At 38.5% G+C, this 18,842-nt stretch overlaps 2 protein-coding genes across 2 annotated transcripts; both read right to left on the bottom strand.

The window, feature by feature from the left end:
* Positions 1-351: 351 nt before the first annotated feature.
* LOC145223552 (protein unc-93 homolog B1-like) lies at positions 352-5,609 on the bottom strand. Its single transcript, XM_080089959.1, has 15 exons — positions 5,543-5,609; positions 5,303-5,474; positions 4,778-4,957; positions 4,520-4,659; positions 4,192-4,302; positions 3,978-4,106; positions 3,581-3,704; positions 3,211-3,433; positions 2,849-2,990; positions 2,571-2,741; positions 2,372-2,496; positions 2,207-2,302; positions 1,545-1,679; positions 1,233-1,397; positions 352-1,090 (listed from the first exon to the last, which is right to left on the bottom strand). Exons 1-15 carry the CDS (start codon positions 5,607-5,609, stop codon positions 710-712), a joined length of 2,361 nt encoding a protein of 786 aa, XP_079946085.1. The 3' UTR covers positions 352-709.
* A 710-nt stretch (positions 5,610-6,319) lies between these two features.
* LOC145223828 (uncharacterized) lies at positions 6,320-16,919 on the bottom strand. Its single transcript, XM_080090222.1, has 10 exons — positions 16,553-16,919; positions 15,946-16,379; positions 15,364-15,536; positions 14,921-15,058; positions 14,447-14,577; positions 14,186-14,311; positions 12,740-12,925; positions 9,184-9,315; positions 8,557-8,680; positions 6,320-8,199 (listed from the first exon to the last, which is right to left on the bottom strand). The coding sequence occupies exons 1-10, from the start codon at positions 16,571-16,573 to the stop codon at positions 7,994-7,996; spliced, it is 1,671 nt and encodes a 556-aa protein (XP_079946348.1). The 5' UTR covers positions 16,574-16,919; the 3' UTR covers positions 6,320-7,993.
* Between the last annotated feature and the right edge of the window lie 1,923 nt (positions 16,920-18,842).

The raw sequence follows: 18,842 nt of genomic DNA, 5'->3' as shown, positions 1-18,842 counted from the left end.
TAGAACGGGGGCTAGATTTTATAATAATCGTGACAAATTTGGACAAAAACGTTGCAACAAAAAATATATATATATGTTAGGATTGTCCGTTTCAGGATTAATCGTATTGTTTTTAGATGTTTCTTCGGTGTGTTCAGTTAACTGGAACGCGTGCTGGTGCATGGAGATTGGAGATGAGGTTTAAAAACAGCAGACAAAGAAGTAGTGAGGAATTTGCGGACAAAAAATTACAACTAATCTGCGTCTCATATTGTTCTGCACTACAAATACTATGACGCTATAAATATAGCTGATTATAATAATATTATTGATACATGTATTTTTCAGATATAACGTCATGTAAACCAGCGTTGACGTCAATCATCAAGAATTGTACAAATACAGAACTGAGCTTAACTTTGTTTAGTCGCTTGCAATCTTATTTCGACTCAAACCACCAGTCTTGGAATGAAATTTATTTATTGAGAAAATGCTGACCCCTAAACCAACAACGCTTGTCAGTTGTCACACGCCGCAACTTATCAGACCTAACAATGAAACAAAACATAGACTGTTTTCGTTAATTATTACAATAATAACGAAAAGTGAAATCATGCAGTACACTCACACTTGTGAGACCGTCACTCTTTTAAAATCGTAGTTATAAACCAAACATGCTCAAATTTAACCACAGTCTGTGTCATAATATTTTAGGCTGATATAATGTGAGCTAGTCATATTCAAGCAAGTACGCTTCTTCGTTGGCGGGTACATTTCTTCTTCGTAATGCATCATCATCAATCTGCACCGCTTCCTCCTCTCTTTTTCTATTTAAAGCCTCAATAGCCAACTCAAACCTCTCCGGGATCCCGTGTCGCGGATGACTTGCAAGATCCTCTTCCCTCCAATCTGGCTCATCCTCCATTCCTGGCAAGATGTCACCCCTTGCATCGAACTTACAAGGAATTGTCTCCCTCGGGTCATCTAAGAGTTCATCAACGTTAAAAAAGAGTGCCTGACCCCCGTAACCGAGGTGAAAAGGCACTTTTCTTGCAGCCGCTGTGACACGATTTAAATCTGTGTTGCGAAGGACGTTGGAGTCGAAAGAATCCTGCAACAATCCAAAGCAGATTTTTTAACATCCAATCGTTAACTTTTTCTTGCCAACCTTCGTTTATTGCACTAAATGATGAAAGCGACTCCTAAAAATTGTCTGCAATAAACAACAACAAAAGTTATGAACCCACACCTACCTGAACCTCAAACGGCGGTTTGCAGTGTTGAGGCATAATCATAATGTGACCATCTGGGGTTATATACTTTCGTGGAGTTTCAAGATCTGGTGGAAAATAAGGAGTTCGCCAAGCCTTGCCAAGTCGTGGATCATTTGGTGGTGGGCGTCGTTTGTATCTGACAACCTTTGTTACGTAATAAAACGTTTGCTTAGCGTTCCTATCTTTTTATAATAACCAACTTTCATTGTTACGTTCGTCACAAAATTTCGTATAGTTTTACAAATTTAGGGCGACAAAAAGATTGAGGTTAGTTTTAGTTCGTTGTGAAACCTTTCTCCTCAGAGTATTTGTACCAGTTTCCTCCTCTTCTGAAGTAGATGTTCCTTCTTCTTCAACATCTGATTCATTTGCCATGTCTTCATGATTAGGATTCGGCAGAAATCGAACGATGTTAATGTTTTTAAGCTGGAAAGACGTTGCACTTTTTAAAAAATTAGTTCAAAGGCTACAAAAACGCAAAATTTATTGTATTTTTCTATTTGTAATGGTAAAAAAGTTACTTTTTGCGTACATTTTTTCACCAACACCGACTTAGTCGCAACATGAGTTAAACACGTATTATAATGTCCACTATTCGCAACAGTGCAACAATTCCAAGGCCGTTGTCCATGAACAAAGATGTAGGCTAGGGTTTTATTGTTGTTTATGACTACATGGGGTCTGTAGGCTATGATTTTATTTTACGATCTACCTTGCATTTTTAAATAACGTTTGTGATTACAGTATGCGGTTGTTTACAGTAGACCTCATTCCGTTAAACTTTACAACACTGCTATGTAAGGATTTGATACGGGAGAGTACAGTTTAAACAGTTTAAGCGATGCAATAAAGTTTTTAAACCGTACGCCAAATAAAAATCTTGCTGCTGTAATTTCTGGTTTACGGACTGAACTGGTCGACCTATACGTTAATGATACAAAGTATAAACCAACCTCTAATCTATCACCCTTCTTTAAACGACAATCTTCATACCAGCAATAAGTTAACAATCCAAGTGCAAGCGTCCCCAACAAGCCATAGAGTTTCGCCTTAAACGTACTAACGTGTTAGCAATGATGTCAAGGAGAAACACGGATATTAAATAAAACCGAACATACATTTGTACAGGTTGACATGTTTCTGGTTATATAGCCAATCAGAACTCCCACTGCCTTCCAGTGGTTGTACACTGTAAACATTTGTAGAATCTCGTCTGAATCGGTGTATTCAAACTCAATCTTCACTGCAAAATATGAGTTCAATTATTGTTGTTTTGAAAGCAATATTTTGCATTGCACGAAACAGGCAAGCACTCACGGTTAATTGCTGAGTTCAAACAGGAAAGTGCGATTCCCCATACTCCTGGTACCGCGTAAAACACAATTCTTTCCCATAGGTCAGGTTGCCTGTGGGGATATTTGTAGCCGTCAATGGCAGCCACAGGTCGCCAGAAAAATAAGATTCCAAGCGATACGATGTAGCATGCAACTGAACAAAGATTTAATAAACCTCAATTTTCACAGTGAATTTCTGTTCAGCAAATGTAAACTTCTTCTACATTAAAAAATTAAAGAATTGTGACATGTGTCATTTACCCCCAAGTAGCATTATTAGGTTCACTGCGCTTTTTCTTATGATCACCCACGGCACGATACCACCTGTAACAGCAGCACAGAAACCGAAGGATGCAAGGCCAACAAACATTTTCCAACTGTCCGCCGAGCACAGAATGTAAGCCTGAATTAGTACGAACACAATTATTTTTTTAAATAATTTCGAAATGGGTTTAAAACACGAAGAAGAACGAGCTTACATAGGTATAATAGCGATACATATTTTTGTTGTTTGTATAAATTTTACTATAAATTTGTATAATTTTTTTAAAGAAAAGTCCAAGTGTGTAAAAAAAACTATTTAACCCAATTGTTTGGAAACAAAAGGCACAAAATGCACTTACCCTGGTATAAGAATAAGCTATGAAATCCATCGACCACCCGATAAAGATAAACATAGGAGCAAGCTTGGTTCGCCTCCAGCTGAACACAGCTCTCCATCCAAGCTTGAAGTTCAACTCAAAACCTTTTTCATCTCTGAAATGAGCCCACACTTTTGCAGTCTGTCCCTCTACGCAGCCGAAAAGGAAGAGGGTCATTCCCACAATTCCACAACATGCATTTGCACTGGTAAAAAATGAAACTAATGTTGGTAGAAGTATTATTACAGTTTGCCTCATTAGATGTGTTATACAGTAAGTAAAAACGATGAAAAAATGTGTATAGGTCATGAATGATATGAGAAGATGTCGCATAAGCGGTTGTCAATCTTACATGTTAGCATAGGCGTAGTTGTCAATCTGTGGAATCTCATCTTGTTGCATCAAAACATCCCACCAGTTGGGCCAGGGTTTGTCGCAGTATGTCAGTCCACAGGTAAGGTTGTTAACATAGACATCTTTTAAAGACACGGTATTTAGTTGCTAGTTTGCTGTGTAGTTTTTTTCGTGTTATTAAAAACATGTATAACGAATCTCTATGATATCTGGTTGTTCTATGTAACTGAACATTTGAAGGAATTGCAATCTAATTTGTAAACTCATAAATTTTAAATGAAGTAAAATCAATTTGATAACATGCAATAAGAAACCACAGCTCGCAAAATAATAAAATGTCAATGGTACAGAAAAATTAAAGAATACTAAAAATGTCATCTGACAAGTTTACTTACATGTGTCGTTTCGACGAAGTGTTCCATGGAAAAGATAAGCACAAGTTCCCGAAGCGAAAGCAAACCCCAAGTACCAAGCAACAAAGGAAAAGGCGTTAAACTTCACCAATAACCAGTCGCCTTGGATTCCTAAAAAAGTTTAGGCAAAATATTAGGTCGCAATGTAGCAATGGGTAAATCATGTAACTTAGATGAATGAAAACAGCTACGTTACCATTGTAAGGACGTTTTTGGTTGAGATCCCCAAGCCTTCTAGCAATATGGACCATGTACATACTGAAAGTGGTAAAGAAGGGAATGCAAGACATCCCAGCTATAAAACCACCTGGTAAAAAGACAGTGGGATAATAATATAAATTCTAATCAAATGTATTAAAAAGTTTAAACAAAACCAGGCCACAGCAAGTTTGAATCATATATAGTATCATGTAAGTTAGGTATCATTTGTGTCATGTTTGATAACCTTTCTAAATCAACAGAAAACCTAATACGCTTTTCAAAAGGTAAAAAAAAACTTTAATTATAAAAACACATTCACATACTTGGCATAATGGTGTACTTGGCATCGAGAAATCCCAGAGAAATAAACAAGGAATAACAACCAGTGGTTACAAAGAGAATCCACTTGTCTTTGAACGATCGAATCATGTATGGTACGAACATGGCTGTAATGGCAGCAATTCTGTGAAACAATTGTTATTTATTTCACAACAAAATTGTTTTGGTGGCATTTAAATTTTGTTTAGTAATAGCAAAAGGGCTTCAAAAGCAAAAAAATTAGATTTTTTGTGAAGTTTTACCCATATTTGGCGATTAACTGCACGTGGCCGTAAGTGTTCTCATAGTCGGGCATGTACTTGATCTGCATGAAGAACTGGCTTTCGTGCAAGTAATTCTGCATCAGCGAGAGTTGGTTGTAACCGTAGGAAAATAGGAAGAGGGCAAGTGATGCACAAACGATCGATTGACAAAGAGACTTCCTGGTAAAGAACGAAACAATAGGAGCTCAACGTAAGTTTCGGTCATTAAGCAAAAGCGTGCAGTTAAATATAAACTCGGAAGAACTTTTCCTCATCCCACTATATAAGTTATATCACTAGTTGCCAAAATATGCGTTTTTTAAGTTAACCACGAGGCTCTTTCTAGCACAATATTTTCACACGGGTGCCCTCAACTTGATTTCGGTGAGAGAGTCAATGTTCTTATAACCAAAAAGTATTTTTTGTCATAATTAGCTCATCAAAACTTCGCTGATAAAAAAAATAACATTCGGTAACTGTTGTGTTGCATTGCACTATCCTACTGCTTTTAAGCATGGCTTTAACCTGGTCTTCTTATTAATTCGTCTCTCCTCTTTGTTCTCGTCCCAGCCAGGGGGGCGGGCCTCCAATAGGTCAGGGGTTTCCCCCATTTCCTGCACATAGGTTTTGAAGGGAACAATCCTACCCGTTGGAAGCGGGAAAAACCCAACTCTTGGTTTCTTGCGCTTCTTGATCACTGGAAATTTCAAAAATATAACATAAATGAATGCCTGTTCGGTAACCAGGACAAAAAATTGTACTTACAGGGCCTGCCAGTCATTCGGCGGTAAATGTTCCTTGGGGTCCATTTTTCACCCATCAACTTTTCCATTTAGGCCTATTATTCTTTTTACGACGACTAGAACGCCTTCCTGCAAAAAAGTAGGCTATACATAGGCCTACACATTTGCGTAAAAATTCAATGCTTGAAAGTCTACCAACGTTCACTGTAGGCCAACTCGTTATATCGATCACATAACTTGCAGAAATGCTGACATTGTGTATTTGTTCAAGCTCGTCTTTCGGTTACTTGCATAATTCAGCATCAAACATTTTAATGCAACATCTCAACTTTTTGGTAGAGCATAATGCGTAACAGCCACTGCAAACATGAGCTCAGCGCGCCTTATCAATTTCCTTGTTATGGAAACTTACCTCTTAACTATTCTAAAGCTTTATGATTGTGCGCCCACATCAAGACTATGACTCACAAAACTTGAGCGGAAGGCCGAGCTGCATTTAGACGCGGGGGCTGCATTGTGATTGGACAGATAATTTGCATTCATTAGCATTTCGAAACTCACTGTTTTTTAGCACACTGTGAGTTTAGAGAGGATTTAAAGCATTACCATGCACTTTACTACTGGTGCGTTAAGGGGAAAGGGAGCTGCTCCTTAACAGTCAAAAATAGGTGTAAGTTATGTAAACTAAAGTCTCTACCCAAAAGTAAACGCTTGCTTGCTAATGTTTTGCGCTGTACCTCATACTCAAGTTAAGAAAATTACGTAGTAAAATCTGACAAAACCACAAAAAAACAATCAATTTTTGCATTATTTTCCGAAAAGTAGGGTTTTTATTAAAACGAGCGAGCGTCATCCGAAACAAAAATGCTTAAAAACTACAAGGGTTTTGAACACTATAGCAGAGCATAAGAAAAACAAGGGGGTGGTCAAAAATGATGACAATAGTGCATGTATGAATGGAGTTGGAGGCATATGCTGACGTAGGCGAGCTAAGTCGAGCATAACGTAATTTTGTAATGGAACTTGCTCGCGTAAAAAACACCATCGTGGGATATTTGTAACATGAATGATCAGAAAAGGACGATTGAGAGAATACGATGAAGCTTATACTATCAATTTATATCATAATTTTTAGACGGAAGGTCGCGGAGTGTCAATAGTTAATGACGCGATAACAGCGCTATTGGTTTTGAAATTCAGCTATAGGTGGAAATAACAAGTTCATTGTGTCAGTTCTGCAAAAAAACGCGCCAGAGTATCTATTTAAACAGTTAACAAAGTTCTATTGTAAAACAGATTTAAGCGTTTACGGAAAACAGAGCGCAAAAAAGTGATTCCAACACATGGACGTGAATGAAAAGCGACGTTGAGTCCAAGATTTGATAAAAGGAAAAAAAACAAATTTATGATATTTCAAAAGATTTGATCGTCAGCCCCAATATGCGAGGCAGGCGAAATAAAAAAATGGGCGTGGCAGAGGCGGGGTAAAAGTGACTAAGCATCAAACTGCACGATTAAAACAAGGTGTAAGAGCGGACAGATGCGACAAAAACGCGTAGAAAAGGGGATTAGCGGAAGTTAGTTAGAAAGAGTATAATGCGAGGGATACACCTAACAGGGAAAGCCCTAAGAAAAGATGATTTTGGCAAAATGTGATGGGAATGATAGTTGATAACGTTCGTTTTATTTGCACAACGGATATCACGTGACCAAAGAACGCGCTCCCATTAGACGATGTCCGTTGCCAGAGCCGAAAAGTTTAGAAGTGAGCTGTTGCAAACTTTGTAATCCGACAAATCAAAGGATGCCCAATGTAATGCCTAGAACCAACACGCTACCGGTTGTTTTTGGTATTTAACCTGAACAGGGATAAGTGATACGGTAGGTGGCACCAACGAGCGACCGAGGTGAAAAATGGAGAACTTTATATCGGATAATGCAATGTAAGGCGAGTGGTATGATCGTGCAAAAAATAGCAAAACCGACGAGAAAACTAAACTTGCCAGGCGAAGTTTTTGAGTTTATGCTTGGTTCCAAGGCACACGAGCATATGCGCAAAAAAGTGAACGTAAATACAAACTTTTACAGGTTTGAGAGAACTCGTCCAGTGATGTAGTGTGTTTTGTATATTTGAGGTTGTACCACATGGGACGCACCGCCGATCAGAACCATGCAATTGCGCCGGAAGAACTTCAGAACAGCAACGAGTTACGAATTGGGTTTGCTGGGACGGAGCAAAAAGGTCGGGTTCTTATAAGCCAGCCCGGGCCGAAGGGTAAAATTTACGAAAGAGACACAAGTCGAAGCAATCTGGCGTATCTTTAAAACTGTACAACAAGCAAGTTTAGCTTTCACTAACTTGGATACCTCCGGCGTATCTGAAAATAAAAAGGTTTAAGCCGCGTACGGCCGATCAAGTGAAATGAAACCATTATCGCTGAACATTGTTGCGGACAAAGGCCAAAAATATCGCTCAAACCATAGTTCTGTAAGGGCCCTGTACCCTAAGATACTGCATAATAGTGCTGGGACCGCCCTCCACTGCAAGCTGTGGGATCTGAGACAATGGACAATCTTCTACAGACATTAGAGCGAGTTTTGTGCAAAGCGCCAACTCGAAGGGTAGGACTTGGAGCGGGTTGTCATTTAGATAGAGTTCCTCCAGACTCTGCAGATTGCCTGTAAAATAAAGGGAGTGAGTATACAACCGAAACTGAAAATAAGGAACTATACACAGTTGTTGGCCAAATTCGAAAACAAAGTGTGATCGGGTTTCTGTAAAAGTCCCGCATATACAGCAAAACAGTGTTTCGAAGAAAACGATATCCTAGAAAAGTGTACATGGTCGTTAAAACAGAATTGGGCGGTCAGACAAAGTAAAAACTAAAACAAATAAAGCGAATGATGCCTTTTTAAATCATTTTCTGATAAATTATTTCGCATGTATATCGTCGCGTTAACGGTTTTGGTGGACACGTGTGTCACCCTATTATGCGTCAGCTCCACAAAACACTCCCTGGAAAACTTGGAACATACCTATCTCGTTGGGCAGATTCTGAACTTGATTTTCGCCGACAGCCAGTACAGTGAGGTTGGCGAGATGACCGAGACCGCGAGGAAGAACCGTCAGACGGTTTCCCTGCAACTTCAACTTGCGCAACTGCAACATAAAAAACAACAACCTGAGAACGTGTTACTGATGGGTCAGAATTAAAAACTGAATGAGGCGTGCAAAATATTCTTTTAAACCAAATAATTTTGTGTCTTTGGTGTTTGGATTTTCTTATACGCATTACAATAAAAAAACACATATGAAAAGGGAGAATGGCAGATAGAATTTTAAAAAGTAGTCACCAACATAATCTCGCCTGTGATTTTCAGCCCATTATTATACTTTTTAACAAACATCAATGGACAACTACTTATTTGAGGTTTTAGTCAATATATTCTCACACCTAAAAAAACTATCAAATACATTGCACAGTTTTTACTTTAGCAAATAGCAAATCTTACGCGTCAAACGTAAGCACGCCAATAAGTAACAAGACAAAAAGTTGCACGTAAGCAGGTTTGAGTTAAACACCCTTATCTGGTATATAAAAATGCAATTATACTTTGGATATGTATCAGCAATGTATATTGTCCCTCGTGTGTAGTTCATACCTGTGTGAGATGTTCGATTTCTGGCGGTAAAGACTCAAGATGATTCTCCTCAAGATCAAGGCAGTGGAGGTTGACTAATTTCCCGATGGTGCCGGGAATACGACGAAGAAGGTTGTTACTTACCATCAGCACCTGAAGACAACACAGCTTTCGTCATTTCAACTCGCAAACAACGCCAACAAGCAGAATGAATTTTAACGTACATCAGATAAAAGGAACGCTACAGTTTGAGATGTTAGTAAACCATATCATAAACATATACTAAAGCGTGTGCGGTAACCTGGTAGTCAGTTTATTTTGTGACACAAACATATGTAAAACCATGATGAAAGAACTTGTATGTCGCATTAAATATATGAAATTAAGTTCCACTGTACAAACTTGTGCAATCGCGAAGGACTTTTTACACCTATAACCTTTAACTATTGTCCGAAAATTTTACGTGATACGTCAAATGAATCGTAACAAAAACAAAGCAAAAAACGCCAAAGAATGGCCCACTTTGTTTACCTGAACTCTGAGATGCAAATTGTCAAATTTAAGTTTTCAAGCGAAGCTAATAAGCTTGCACACGTCAGTCTGTCTGAGTGTCATTAAAAATGTATGGGCTACTCAATATTGACCTTACTCAGCTGCTGTCTAAAGCAATAAAGCACTTGGGAGCGCCGCTTAATGAAATTAGAGATTAAGGGTCGAAAGTTCAGTGAAAAAGCTGTTTAATTAACCAACGGAGTTTTTTGACGAAAACTGTCTATTAAATCCGATTATACGGAAAACATCAAAACGATTTTAGTGTGACACACGGTGGTACTTTCTGAGTGCTGCGTATTTGGTGTTGAAGAATGTGGCACGATTTTACGGAACGAGGCAGTCCCAATATACCGACTTTGCCTATAAATACCCAAGCGTGAAAGGCGATGATGTAGCCCATTGAAACAGCGGGCTTGAGCCGAGTGCAAATGTTATCTGAATTTGGCCAGTGCTCAAATTAAAAGAAAATCCGTTTCGAGTCCAGTACGACATTGACCCGATGTCTCGACTTTCGGCAATCAAAACATCCCAAGGCGCTACTTCATTGTGACGTCACAAAAGGAATAAACACTCGTCGTTAAGTTGGTCGTTCTCGTTTGCACGTTGACTGTCGACTTAATGACGTCACCATCTTAACAATCGGCCGTAATGCGTCACATGATTAGGCTAAAAGCTGATCGGATCAGCTATTAAAACGATATTAGGGATTTGAGCTACAACAAGCGACGCCAAAGTGGCGAGAAAAGCCACAAAGGTTCTGCTACTGAAAGATGCGATGATAGAACACTTATCAAAGGCCCTAAAGGAGCAATAGGGAGAATATTAACTTCAAACCAAAAGATTTGGAAGATTTCTGAAATCACAACTACGCACATCTTTGATCTAATATTTCATTTAAATGTCATTTCATAACAAATGCTTAGTTTAGCGTACTTTAACTGCGCTTGATGAGAAAGGACTTATGCACGACACATCCCTACTAAATACCAAGCTTAAAAGTTAATAGAAATTTTAGCGGGCTTCAACATAGTTCAAACAATCTCAATTTCGTTTTCTCAAGGATTAGTGTTTTGGGGTCAGTGTGCGGTGGTTAAAATGACTGTGGCGCGCAAAGCAACGACTCCAGAGCAAACAAAATTCCAAAGTGGCAAAAGCTGGGAGAGATCTTAGTGACGCTAGCGGCAGGAATTCTATCCATGTTGTTTGCACAATGCCGGTTTTGTGCCTAGTATCGGCTTAAGGCTGAAATCGCAACAGACACCCCTGTGTACGCGGCAGAACCCGTTTCAGTCGACAAAACCACGCGTCTGTGCGGAACCAGCGATTGCCGTTTTACACAATGAGATTTTCGAGACCAAGCACGTGAATCACCACAAAGCGAAATGAAAGCGATCTGTGAGCTATTTTAGTCCCAATGACTGTAGCTGGCAATGAAGCTGTTTTAGTGGCACGTTTTGGCTTCTGACCGGCCTTTGGCGTACACAATTAGATTGCTACAACTTTTCAATATGTTTCCCCATACGGTAACGTACAAAGTCAAATTAAGTTTCGCCGCGGGGAGTCATCTAGAAAAAAACGGCTCGTAGCAACTTCATTTGCCGACTGACGCACTTAAAATTCCGACGATCGCGAAAAACCTACTTCCACGAAAACTGTCGCCCGACAAGCCATTTGACTGTGAACTGCTGGGTAACAGCAAATGCCATTCACGGTGCTCGTGTGATCGACATTCGTGTGAGAGCAAGTATTCAACTGCATGTACGTCACGGCTCGAAGACCAACGTAGAGGAAATGTCTGCACTGTGAACGCGCCTTGTCAATGTTCGTGTTTAAACCAAGAAAGTGAAATCAACGACAATGGCGCCGAGTGCATATGGGCATTACGGCGCTGCACTGTGATTCCTGGCTGTATCAATTTTGACGAGAGGGGCAATGACGCAGGTCTAATATCGCGTAAGTCCTAAGGGCAGGTCTGAATCGATGAAAAGTCGGTTGAAATTTGATTATAAATCCCTAATGAGCTACCTAGCTCTTTTCAAAGTCAATTAGCGAAAAGGAAACGTCTATACTTCTTATTAAGTCTTTTAACTTTCGGTGTTATTTCTTCCAACGTGGCGTGGCAGCACTGCCCTTACCCGTTTTCTTTTATATATTACCACGAGCGCAAATGTGACGTGTGAAGTCACAATACACCCGACTGTTGACGTCAGAGACAGTATTACAGCACAGCTCGCGGCTGTTTTCGTGCTGGGTGAATAATTTATGAACACTACATGCAAAGTTTCGAAGCGAAACAGCAAACAACAACTTCCTCGTGGCAACCGACTCGAATTTTCACTTGCAAAAGTGGGCAAAACAACGCAGCAAAAGGCAACCGCCCTGTTTCACAACAATGCAGACTCGATTACGTCACACGGGCGATATACGGCTCAGCTGCAGCTATTTATAGCTAAATATAGAGAAAACCGCACGATAAAGGGGTGGTAGGGACGGTTTTGCTGCTGCATTGCTGCTTTTTGGTTTGTTTACACTATTTGCTCTCTGCCCGTCGAAACCAACAAAGGGTGTAGATTTTTGAAATGACATAAACGAAAAAGCAAACCCAATGAGTTGGTTGCTTGACATTAATTCAAAATAAGGCAAGTTTTGCAAAAAGACTTTGTTTGCTCACTTGGTACACGTGTTATTCAAACGCCAATAGTTAATTTTTACCTTGATATGCTATATATATAAAGGCTTTATACAGCATATGGCAATATTTCATTTCAGTATTCAATCTCCATTACCCAGCCAGCAATTTAAGGTTAATGTCATTTAGAATAAAGTCAAAAATGTGTCTTTGCTTTATTCTAACAATAATGCCATGTGGTAAAGCATATCATGAAGAAAATGTAATTGCAGCTAAATTAGACCACATGTGGTTACACATTTCCTGACTGCCCTATCTTTTCATCATTGTGCTGCTTTGGCAACAGCAGGTGCAGCAATATACCACAAGAACCAAACACCAGAACCAGCAGTTTACCTGTAATGTCTCCAGTTCCCCAATATCATCAGGAAGTCTCGTTAATTGGTTTGTGTTGAGGCATAACTCAACCATGCTAGTCCACGACCCCACATCCAGAGGAAGTGAGGTTAACTGGTTGTTTCGCATGTTTAACTTCGACAGGTGCTTCGCCCGTGAAAATATTTCAAAGGGTATCCTGCTGACCTGTCAATCAAAAGTATGTGTTCTTTGGTGTTTGCATGGAAAGGTTTTACTAAAGTAACAGCTTAGTAGCAATCATTTACACTGGGATTTAAGATAGTGTTTAAAGCTCCAAAAGTGCAAAACAGGAAAATGTACAGAAGGAGGATGACTTGGTGCACACTATTATGTTGTTGTTTTTTACAAATTTAGTGAAATTTTACATTTTAGACACAAATTTTTATCGGTAAATATGTAATGCAAAACAACAAATCTTCTACAAAAAGAAAAATGTTTGCGGAACTACATCATTACTTTCTTATAACAACTACTGAGCACAATACAAAATCAGTTTCACAAATTAAGCCCAATAAAAGCAAACTGACGACACAGTATCGTCATCAACCCGATAGTTACATTATAATTACAACCCAGCAGAGATAGTCTAATGAAAAGCACTGTTATTATGTGCTGCTGGGTAGGGCTATAGCTAGAAGAAATGTTTCTGGGTATAAAACGTAGCATAGTTCACAGGGATTACAAGACAAAGCGCAATTAATCAGGAACAAATCATGCCCTTCAAAAAGCGGTCTTAATAATTGGAAAGATACTTTATTTTTTGACATCACACAATAAATTTCACAAAAGAGGCGCTTAAACTGTTTTGTGGTATGTTTGTGAACAAATGCTGTGTTGTTGTGGACTGGAAGCAATTAAAAAAACACAGCACACCACTCTGGTGTTAACAGCACCATGTCAACCTGTCAATTAGAAGAGGGCAACTAATTGACAAGTAGTGGCTCATACATTATGGATGCTATTGCAGTGCAAACATGAATATGCTCAACATTATGTTGTGAGAGATAAATCCCAACAAGTTCTTAACAGATGCAAGCAAACATATATAATTACAACTCAGGATATAGTATGTGTTATTTAAGAAACACAATATGTCACAAATTATTATTACATCAACCCAATCCCTAACAAACATTTACTTCTAAGTTTAAGGTTAGACATGGGCTTCATTTCTTTGTAGACATGTTGACACAATTATTATATATGTGGTGTCTTTACTTTTGCTTTCATTGAGTCATGCATGTAACTTAGAACCAACATAACAATCTATAAATGGATATTAGTCACAGAGGGTAAAGGCAAAACAAGAGAGGCAGAAATAAATGTCAAATGGGGAGCATGTATAGTAGAAGCTGAAACTGTTGTTATTAACGCTATGCCCAACAAAGATTTTTATCAACATACTATTGTCTAAAATAAGTTTACCTGGTTGTGTTCCATATTTAATGACACAAGAGATGTAAACTGTGAAGGTCCGCCAACAGGATATGTGGAAAACTTGTTCCTTGCAAGCGTTAAGCTGTTCAGGTTCGTAAGACTTGTTAGAAAACCCTAAAAAAATAAAACGTTTGTCCAGAAAAGCGTACCATTTTGTTGCACAAAAAAATGAAATAACAAACAATCCATTTTTTGATTTTTTTACTGTTTTAAACTGCTGTCATTTTATCTAACAAACCATAGACTTACATCAGGAAGGGCTTCAATGTCATTGTTTTCCAGATTAAGTTCATCAAGTAGGACACAGTTTTGAAGGGATCGAGGCAGGCCAATGAGGTGGTTGTACTTGAGACCTAGCCTGCTGAGCTTTACCAAATTTCCTGTGAAACACAAAGATATAATGCTAGCCTTTGTACCTTTAGCATGATTCCTTGCCAATCAAAACCCACGAAACAGCCACAAACTATATGCTTTTAGCATACACTGCAACTTACAAAATGCATTCAAAGATTTTTATCTACCGAACCCAGTGGAAAACAAAGTAATGAGCTTTAGTCAATCAACTATTTCTTAAATGAACCATTTTCTTTTTGGAAGAGAGACTACTTTGAAAGTGAATTTTTACATAAGTTTTACAGGAATTTATGCATGCTATGTTGTAAACTGTATTAACCATTAGTTCAACACAACTACAATAAACACCAAAACACATTTTAGACTTACCTAAGGATTCAGGAAGAACAGTTAGTCGATTGTATTGTAAATCAAGGAATGTAACGAGGCGACATTGACCAATTTCATCAGGGATGGATTCAAGTTCATTGTAGGACACATCAATCGTTACCAGTTGCGACAATTTCCCTGTGGAATAAGAATGTATGTAATGAGGTGTTTGTCTGGAGGTTTATGACTGTTAAATACCAAGTATATACATTTGTAAAATATTTGCAGCCCCTGATGTTCTGACATGGTTGGCTGTGCAGCACATTAAACCTCTGTGAGAAATGAATTTTTCTCTTTTAAAATGAGAGTAGTCGGAAGCCACAGGAACTAATGTTGGGAATTTACTGCAGTTAACCACCCACACACTACAAAAGTTAATGGACCATCACAGCAGTTAGTATAGGGGGCACTGCTTTACTGACAAACTGCCTAGTGCCTTTCACCTATTTCAGCCGGAATTTCCTTCACTTTGTTTTCCCGAATAATAAGTTGCTCAAGATTTTCAAGTTGTTCAATGGCAGGATCTATGGTGGAAATTTTATTGAACCTTAGATACAGCTTGCGGAGTGATCTCATATGATAAACAACAGGTGGAATTTGCCTCAACTTGTTGTGCCTGCGGACAAAACAATTTTGTTTTGAAAATGTATCTTGAAACCAAATCGTTAGTCAGTACCAAATAAAGTGTTTCACAAAAACATGCAAATCCATATTACAGAATTAAATGCATTTACAAAAGGGAAGCCCATGTTTCACGTGCCTGTAGTGTAAATGTAAATTAGGTGGTTTTAATGAATGTCAAGAAATGGAGCCTGCAACATATAGCAAAACATACATAAACATTCAATTACAGGTCAAATCATGGTGATCAGCAAAGGTGTTTTCGTTTTCAAAATATATTGGTGTCAAAAATCTCTGTACACATGTTGGGTAAGGGAAATGGTCTGTTTTTAGCTTGCGGTACAAAATATGCTTTAAAGTCGAAAACATGCCAATTGAAATTGCATACAATACCAACCACTTACCTTAAGTCAAGCATCTTTACAAGTTTTAGATTTTGTAAAGTAGATGGCAAGGTGGTGAGGTGATTCTCATACAGCGCAAGGGTGGACAAATTAATAAGGCACCCAACTTCTTCTGGCACCTTTGTCAGTTTGTTTTTATACAAGTATATCTCGGAAAGGTGTGACAAATCTTTGATGGTAACTGGCAAAGTTATTAGATCTAGTCGACTTAGGTCCAACTGTCTGTCCTGTGATTCTTTGCTTTTTGCAATTCTCTTCTGCGCCTCCTGCATCATTGCTTTATCATGCTTTTTGTTTTTAGATTTCTTTAAAACTGGCAAGCCTTCCAACTGGACGGACCTCGTTCTGGATGGCTCATTTGAACGGTCATTGCTAAGCATCTTAGTGAACGAAAGTTTACCACCAGAAGAAGTTGTGTTTGATGATAATGGAGCCTAAAATATTTTTTAAATCTTTTAAATTTTGGTACAATGTTTTCATATATTTCAATGACAATATTATTCCTCAAGATTAAATACAAGTAAAATGTTTATGTCAATAAGTATACAAAATAGGTATGTTCTGTATTCCATGTAGCGCTTTCAATATAAACTAAACATAAACTAACCTGTCGACTCTCTGCACTCATTGCAGTAAGATTCCAAATCGGGTTTCTTTTAGGTGTGCTATCCCAATGGCTGTACAGATGTCAAAATATTGCTATGGCCGAGGGTTTCATTATCCATTACAGCTTAAATCGCATATCACCAAGCTACGCTGGGGTTCACTACAAAGGAAGTAGTAAAAACACAAAGAAATGTTGCGTGGTTTTGTAAAAGAGCAAAAACTGGCCAATGACTTATTGCTAGATTTGACTCAATAATGTTCGTCTGTTCCGTAACTAAAAACAAAAGAACCAAGCAAACCACAGGTGGTAGGTACTTCCCAAGAACAGAGACAGGTATATTTTCGAGACACCCAGCATCCATCATCCGATCGCTACACTGCCGCTCTGACTTTGTTTGTGCCATAGAAATAATAACTTCACTAGCGCTTCTTCGAAAACACTGACACTGGTTACGTCACAAACTTATTTCATAAGAATGCTGTTTTGACAAACTAAAATAGTGTAATGTATGTTTTAAAAAAACAGTTTTTTTCTGTTACATTTACATCATACTAAACATATTCTGGAGAACCGACTAACTAGGGAAATGAAAATATTTCTTTCCGCTTTGAAACTTGTGGTAAATTTAAAGCATAAATTTGTGTTGAAAAAATGTTATTTCTTGATTTATTGCCTAATTAACCTAAAAAAGTACCAAAATAGAGAAGATAGTGCATAGGAATTGTTAGTCGAAACCTACTTATTGACTGACACGTAACGAAGGACATCAACCTATCAACGACAATTGCAAGCCATACCATGGTATTCCTCAGTCAGAAGGTAATCAACAAATAGGCACAGCCCAGGGGTTCCCAACCTTTTTTGCTGCTCGTACCCCTTTGTCAGGTCAGAGCCTTCTTCGTACCCCCCAAAAATTTCTGATGGATTTTTTCAGATATATATTGCTAAATCAAATTGATCTTATAGCTCAATTAAACGTTAAAGCGGTATTTCACACAAAAAGGCAAAAATCAAAAAAGAAATTAAATGTCAGTTATTTTGTTTGTCACTTCTCAGTGAGATATTTGTTGCATTGTTATGAGACAATGAGGCTTGTTTTGAAACAATTATTTGTAGATAATTGGTTTTTTTTTAAAGCAAAGACAGTAATAATATCATTTACAATTCCAAAATAAAACTGTACTGTAAAATCCTTTTGAAATGGTGCTCTGTGGCCCAAGGATCTTCGTACCCCTTGATGTTCAATCTCGTACCCCCAAGGGGTACGAGTACACCTGGTTGGGAACCCCTGGCATAGCCTATTATTACTCGGTGGTGCGACAATGCAACAAGGTCGATAACCCTTCTCGTTACAGTTCTACAACCAAACTAAGCAAAATATCTTCTTTGATAAAGTTAAAGTTCAAATGTACCCCTTAATTAAGGCGCAATTCACTCATTGTTTCATTTGAGAATAGTTTAAATTAAAAGGTGACGAAGAGACGTAACGTGTTCAAAAAAATATTAAGCCGCGTTTAATGCTACAAAACAAAGTGAATAAAACACTACACATCAAAAAAAGGAACGAAAGTAAATTGCCAACAACTATAGAAATCATTATCGCGGATAATCTTCTCGATACGGGAACAAAGTTAACGTTTCTGTTGCACCATAGTTAATTACACGTGATTCTTCGGTATCCGTGTTCCTCTTTTTGCATAATATACAGCAGTAATGGCAACATCCAGGTGTTTGGGACATGTTTGCACCCGTTCGGCCCCTTGGCGCCATTTCCTCGTCACCCTCCGAGCTCAAACGGTTGCACATTTTCACAAATCCGTAGCATACAATTATTCCTGCCACTGCTACACACATCACAATCAGTGGTGTATATTCTGTTGCAAAGGACACTTGCGCAATGACTGAGTGGTGCTGACGGGGATGCATAAGCGACCATAGAAAACTATCTTCCAGTAAATCTACGTTTTGAGCCTGTTGGGTCTGAATTGGGTTAATATTCAGCTGAGTAAAGTTCATCGTTTCTGCGTCGTGGTGTTTTCTTCTCTCATCACATATTGCTTCCACGTATCCACGTACACATTTGGTACAGTCAAAATCGTTTGACTTTTGGAAAGATCCTTGCGATAAGAAAAAGTGGCACTGCCAACGATTCAGTCGCTTACAAGACCTAAATTTCACTTGCAAACAAAATATGGGCGATATGGCTGCAATGTAAACAAGTTTAGTTGGTAAAATTAACAAGCAAATGCACGCCCTTTCCAGCAAAACAAACTGCGCAGCAAGGTGAGTT

This window comes from Phallusia mammillata, chromosome 4 (genome assembly GCF_965637545.1).
Source record: "Phallusia mammillata chromosome 4, kaPhaMamm4.hap1.1, whole genome shotgun sequence".
In the NCBI taxonomy this organism is placed as follows: Eukaryota; Metazoa; Chordata; class Ascidiacea; order Phlebobranchia; family Ascidiidae; genus Phallusia; species Phallusia mammillata.
Note: the sequence above shows the minus strand (reverse complement) of the source record. Positions and strands in the feature narration are given on the sequence as shown.

Excerpts from the sequence above, each read along its gene's own strand:
- LOC145223828 (XM_080090222.1), bottom strand. The coding sequence starts at position 16,573 with ATGAGTGCAGAGAGTCGACAG. Across the intron at positions 15,537-15,945 it reads GTAAAGATGCTTGACTTAAG|GCACAACAAGTTGAGGCAAA; the intron begins GTAAGTGGTTGG and ends TTTTGTCCGCAG. Across the intron at positions 14,578-14,920 it reads TGTTCTTCCTGAATCCTTAG|GAAATTTGGTAAAGCTCAGC; the intron begins GTAAGTCTAAAA and ends TGTGTTTCACAG.
- LOC145223552 (XM_080089959.1), bottom strand. The coding sequence starts at position 5,609 with ATGGAAAAGTTGATGGGTGAAAAATGGACCCCAAGGAACATTTACCGC. Across the intron at positions 4,303-4,519 it reads CAAGTACACCATTATGCCAA|GTGGTTTTATAGCTGGGATG; the intron begins GTATGTGAATGT and ends TCTTTTTACCAG. Across the intron at positions 1,398-1,544 it reads CAAATACTCTGAGGAGAAAG|GTTGTCAGATACAAACGACG; the intron begins GTTTCACAACGA and ends TACGTAACAAAG.